The sequence below is a fragment of the Athene cunicularia genome (assembly GCF_003259725.1).
Source record: "Athene cunicularia isolate RWA chromosome 11 unlocalized genomic scaffold, athCun1 chr11_part1, whole genome shotgun sequence".
Classification (NCBI taxonomy): Eukaryota; Metazoa; Chordata; class Aves; order Strigiformes; family Strigidae; genus Athene; species Athene cunicularia.
In genome coordinates, this window is record NW_020799113.1 from 20,022,540 (window position 1) to 20,028,117 (window position 5,578).

At 59.7% G+C, this 5,578-nt stretch overlaps 1 protein-coding gene across 1 annotated transcript; it reads right to left on the reverse strand.

The window, feature by feature from the left end:
• Positions 1-1,040: 1,040 nt before the first annotated feature.
• Positions 1,041-5,578, reverse strand: CCDC102A (coiled-coil domain containing 102A; the record flags this gene model as incomplete). The annotated part of the gene is made up of 8 exons (XM_026856994.1): positions 1,041-1,549; positions 2,574-2,677; positions 2,771-2,941; positions 3,208-3,417; positions 3,506-3,622; positions 3,857-3,965; positions 4,075-4,277; positions 5,462-5,578. Coding segments are annotated over 8 exons (1,158 nt in total), but the record flags the coding sequence as incomplete, so codon positions are not given.

Here is a 5,578-nt window from a genome sequence, read left to right on the forward strand (position 1 = left end):
CCAGGCTCCGCCCCTGGTGCCGGTACCCCCCCGCCCAAGTACCCCTGCGGGCTGCCTCCTCCATCCTCCGGGCCCGGCCCAGCCCTGCCAGAGCCACAACCGGCCGCCCTGGAAAGAGGTTTCCTCCATGCACATCATTAGGCTTCAGAGTGAACGCCCCGCGGCAACTGAGGGGCGGCAGCAGCCTCTCTCCAAGCTGCTGTACCGGGCTGTCCCTAGGCTCAGGCAGACATCTCCTTCTCCCTGTCCCCTCTCCTATGCGCCCCAGAACTCTGCTATTCAGGACCCTCACTGAAAGCGCCTGCAGGTACCTCCACCCCCACAGACTCATTTGTTGGGCCATAAAAAAAATGAATAATCACTGGAAATAAAAGGGCATTAAAAATACCCCCCATGAGCAGCAAAGAGTTGTGCTTTTAGCCAATCAATTAAAAGGCAGAGCAAGGGCATTAGCTCACTGAAATATTAATTTTTAATAAGGTTGTGTCTGAGCTCCTCCAAAGACCCACTTGGCCCTGCTTGGGGGGAGGGGCTGGGCTGCCAGGGGCTGGCTGGGGCACTCAGCACCCATGGGTGAGCACCCCTGTACCCAGGGGGGAGCACCTCTGCACCCACGGGTCAGCACCCTGCAGCTTGCCAGGGTGAGCACCCTTGCTCCTACAGGTGAGCACCCCTGCACCCAGAGAACACCCCTGCACCTCACCAGGGTGAGCACCCTGCACCCAGAGGGGAGCAGCTCTGCCTGCCTGCCACAGCCCAGCAGACACAGGCACCTCTACAGCTGTGTGTGCTACCAGCCGCCCCGCAGCCCCCTTCTCACTTCACAGGCACAGGGACAGGCTTTACCCATGAGCTGGGCTCGTCCCCAGGCACGGGGGCAGTGATGGCAGCGGGGTGATACCAGCAGCTGCGCATCCAGCCCCGTGTGTCACTTGCAAAGAAATTCTGTTTCTCCCCAATGCTGTCCCCCCCCATCCCCTCCATCCTTGCTCCCACGAGCAGCAGCCCAAGCCACCACCAGAGCCTGGGCCCCTCTGAACTCTGTATTTATAATTAAAAAAAAATCATATACAAAAACATACATATACATAATATATATATAAAAAATATGGGCAGGAGCGCGTGGATGGCTGCAGGGCTCAGTGACCCTCTCTGTCCTGCGCTTCTTCCTCCTGGGCTGCTCAGTGATGCCGCCTTTGGTGGCCACATCTGTGTCCCAGGAGATGCCAGTGGCCAAGGGGCATCAGATACTGTCCGAGAGGCAGCAGGCTTGGAGCACCCCTGCACAAATTCCTCCACGCCGCTCTGTGCCTCACTTTCCTCATCTATGTCACCACATGGCCAGGCCCCATGGAAACAGGCACTTGTGGGCAGAGAACCGCCATGGGACATCCCGGTGGTGGTGGCACCCGGCTCTGGGCTCTAGGGCACCTGGATCTGCAGGTCCTCGTCCTCATCGGGGTCACTGGTACCATCCCCGCCGTCATCAGGGCCAAAGCGGGCACTGCGCATCTTGCCGAAAAGCGGGGTGCTCTGCTGCCGCCGCAGCCTGCCAGAGAGAGATGCTGGGGCAGGGGTGGTGGGGCACAGCCCTGGGGGGACACCAGAGCCTGGCCCATCCCTCTGCGCCCCTACAGCATCACTGCACCCCGGGAGGACCCCATTTCACTAAGCTCCGGGTGCAGGATCAGCCCCTCCAGCTTGAGGCTGACCCTCTGGCACAGGGCTGGGGAGCCCTGGATGATGCTCAGCACAAGCAGGGCACTAGGGCCTGACACCACCATGCTGGACATCTCAGACCCGGTGAGACTGCAGAGCAGAGTGGAGTCATCCCCCTAAAATAGGGATCCCCCCCAAAAAAACAAGAGTCTCCATTCCCAGGAGCCTGTGGTGGTTTTAGCCCCTCACTCGTCTTCACATGAAAATTTACCAACGAAAATTTATGAAGCAAATTTGAAATCAAAAGGCCCAGGACCCGGTCATATCCAACCAGTTTGCTGCGTTTTACTGGAAAGCATAAATTATTTAAGGACGAGCACATGGGGAGACTGGAGGGAGGGAAGATGAAGCCTCCATTATTCCTCCATGATTTAATGAAGATGTCCCAATAAAATAAAGGAATATTATAAACACAAGCCCCCTAGTGCCTCCCGGAGATGCGGCATCGATCTTTCATGGCCATTTCAGCTCTTTACTGCTGGAGAGGCAAAGTGAGGCCAGGGAAAGCTTGTAAGGGCAATAAAACCCACCTCCCACCTCACCAAACTTATATGGGATGCTCAGAGCCTGTCCTGCCCCTGGGTACTGGTGGATGAAACCCCAAGCTTCATGAAACTGGTCTATAATGGTCTGTGGCCAGCCTTGTGCTGGTTTAACTGGGAGGTGACTGCCATCCAGCTTGCAGTGGGCTGAAGGCTGCTCCAAGGACGGCTGCATACCCTCGGCGGATGTCGGAGGCCCTTTGGCCATGCTTAGCCCAGGTTCAACCAGAAGGCATGGTGGCAAGGAGAACATCACCCCGCCCTTGGGTCCCTGCTGATCCCCACCATGGTGCCCCCTGGTCCCCCTCTCACCGGGACTGCAGATGCTCCAGCTGCACCTGGAAGCTCTCGCTCTGCTCTGTCTGCTCATCCAGTGACCGCTGCAGCTTCCGTGTCTGGTTGTGGGCCTCATCCAGCTGCGAGATGGGAGGGGATGGGGCTGTCAGCAGCTGCAGAGGGAGTGGAGCTGCCCCCTGCCCTGTCTCCTCCACCAGCACGAGCTTCCCCACCTCATCCTCAGCTTGGGCCAGCTCCTTCTTCAGCTCCTCCACTCTCAGGCGCAGCTTCTTCACCTCACCCTCATGCTGCTCCACGCGGCGGTTGGCGTGGGCCAGCTCGGCCATCTTCTCCTGGTACTGCTTCTTCAGCTTGGTGTGGATGTGCTTCAGGTCGGCCAGCTCCTGCGGTGGGCATGGGAAGGGAGGCTGAGCGGGTGAGAGCCACCCCCACTGCGGGGTTCCCCCTTCTCCTGCCCCAGGGACCTCTCCCACCACCCCACCCCATGACAGAGATGCTGAGGGAGCAAGAATGGGGTCACTACCACCCCTCAGATGAAAGATGGTGGCAGTTTGCGCTTGAGAAAGTCCTGAGGGATGCTGAGCCATTGCTGAAGTGACAGTGTCACCCAGGGAGGGGGTGGCAAGGGATGGGATAACCCCCATGGCACCTTGTTCTTCTCAAAGAGCTCGGCCTGGATGGTCTTGAGGTCGGTGTCCAGGGCGCTGGCTGTCTGGCGTCGCTTGCGAGCCAGCACCTCCTCCAGGTCCTCGATCTGTGACCGCAGCTTCTTGTTCTCCCGCTCCAGGTTGAGCTTCTCTGTCTCCAGCCGCTCCCGCCGGCCCCACTCAGCTGCATTCTCTGCCTGCAGCCGCTCCATCTGTGACAGGGACACGGGGTGGCCGGGGGGGCAGAGGGGACCCCCCTTGCTACTCCCTTTGCCCTCCCGCATTGGGGTTCAGCCTCACCTCCGCACGCAGCTCAGCCAGCTTCTTGTCCATGCTGGAGCGAGCACCCAGCTCATCCTCCAGGTCCTCGGAGATGCGCCCCAGCTCGTCCTGGTGGATCTCCTTCAGGATGTTGAGCTGTGGGGGGAACACAGAACCCAATGTGGGCAGTGAGCACCCACCTAGTGAACCTGAACCCTGCCCACACCCATCTACCCAACTGGCTCAATAGCACTAATTAAGACCCTTAATGAGCACCCTGGGGTTGGGGAGGTGGTTGTGGGTCACCTTGTCCAACCATCAGAACATGCCACCCACTGGGGGACAGGCCATGCCCTGGGGCACTCCTGGTTGCCAAGACACCTCGCTCACCTGCTTCATCACCTCTTGCTTGTTCTTGTTGAGCTCCTCGTACTTGATCTTCCACTGGCTGAGCTCGCCCTCCAGCTTCTCAATGCTCTTGCTGAGCGCCAGCTTGTCCCTGGGCAGAGGCAACATGGGCTGGCAGGACCCCATGGGACACCCTGTCCCGCTGGGGACTGGGCTGGGCTCAGCTAGTACCCTGCAAGGATGATGCCCCGAGCACTCACTCCCGCTCCTTGAGCAGCACTTTTTGGCACTCATCCAGCCTCAGCTTCAAGGCGGTCACTTTGGTGGCATCCTCCTCCATGACGCTGACATCCTCCCAGAGCAGGCGGCTCCGTTCCTGGCGGGCAAAGGAGGCCCGGGGGCCCCGCTGCTCCCAGCTCTCATCCTGCTTGCTCGTCAAGATGTTTTCCATCAGCTCCAGCTCCTGTAGTGTTGTGGGTGGCCCGGCACAGGGGATAGGGTGAGGGGGCAGCTCTGGCTTACCACCTCCTACAGCACCCAGCCTTCACCCCATAACCAAGAGCAGCCAACCAGCAACATCCCTCCCTCCGGTCCCCAGAGACCCCCTGAGCCTGATGGAGATGAACCCATCCTCCCAGAGGAGCTCCCATACAGCACCACCCTCTGCTGCCGGCTCCCTGCTCCACTGGAAATTTGGGGTGACATAACACTGATTTATTACACCGACCTCACCGTTACCACTATCAGGGCCCACAAGCACGCAGTAAATGAGCTGCAGGGGTTTGCTGGGGATAGGGCATCCCTGGGGACCAAGCGGGGAGCCTGCAGGTTAGGTTAGTCTCAGGTTAATCTCAGATTAGACGCTCTGGTTAGTCTCAGATTTGCTGCTCGGCAGCCATGCCATCAGGAGGACTGAACCAGCACAGTGTGACATCCTGAGCAGTGACCTCTGTGTTGTGACAGAGCTGATGGCAGCAGACATGACAGCTGGAGCAGGTGGGAAGATCCCTGGAGTGGCTCTAGTGTCCCTTCCTCCTCCTCCTCTTCCTCCTCCCTTCAGCACAGACCTCTGCCAGAAGCCCGTACGGACACCCTGGCATTTGAGCCATCGCTGAGAGATGCCACTGGCACTGCTGAAGCCACTGTCCCCTGTACAAGCACACTGCCTTACCTAATGCCTCCAAAGGGAAAGCCCTGAGAAAGGGACCAGAGCCAGTGCTGAGGCAATCTCACTGCACAGGGCTAGGGGGGTGCTGGACCCCCCCGTAACACTGCTCCGAGAGGGGTATGATCCTATGATACTGCTCCGAGAGGGGTCTGACCCCCCCATGCTGCTCCAAGGGGTCTGACCCCCCCCGCTGCTGTTCCAAGAGGGGTCTGACCCCATGATACTGTTCTGAGAGGGGTCTGACCCCCCCCCCTCCACTGCTCCAAGAGGTCTGCCCCCCCCCAAGCTAATCCAAGGGAAGTCTGACCACCCTGCTCCGAGAGGAGTCTGCCTCCCAACTGCCTGCCTCTGTGGGGCAGGGAGTCACCCTGCGGGCACCCTCAGGCAGTGGTGATTTGGGGGGCACATGCAGGCAGCTGCTGAGGGTGAGGAGCCCCTCATGGCACCCTGCCTGCCCCAGGCAGTCCCTCCACCCTCACCTTGGCTTTTTGGGGTGCCTCGGTCCCCACATCCCGCACAGGCTCCTGTTCAGGGTCGGCCTCTCCCTCCGCCCCATCAGCGTCAGGGGGGCTGCCAGTGCCGGGCCGGCCGTGAAG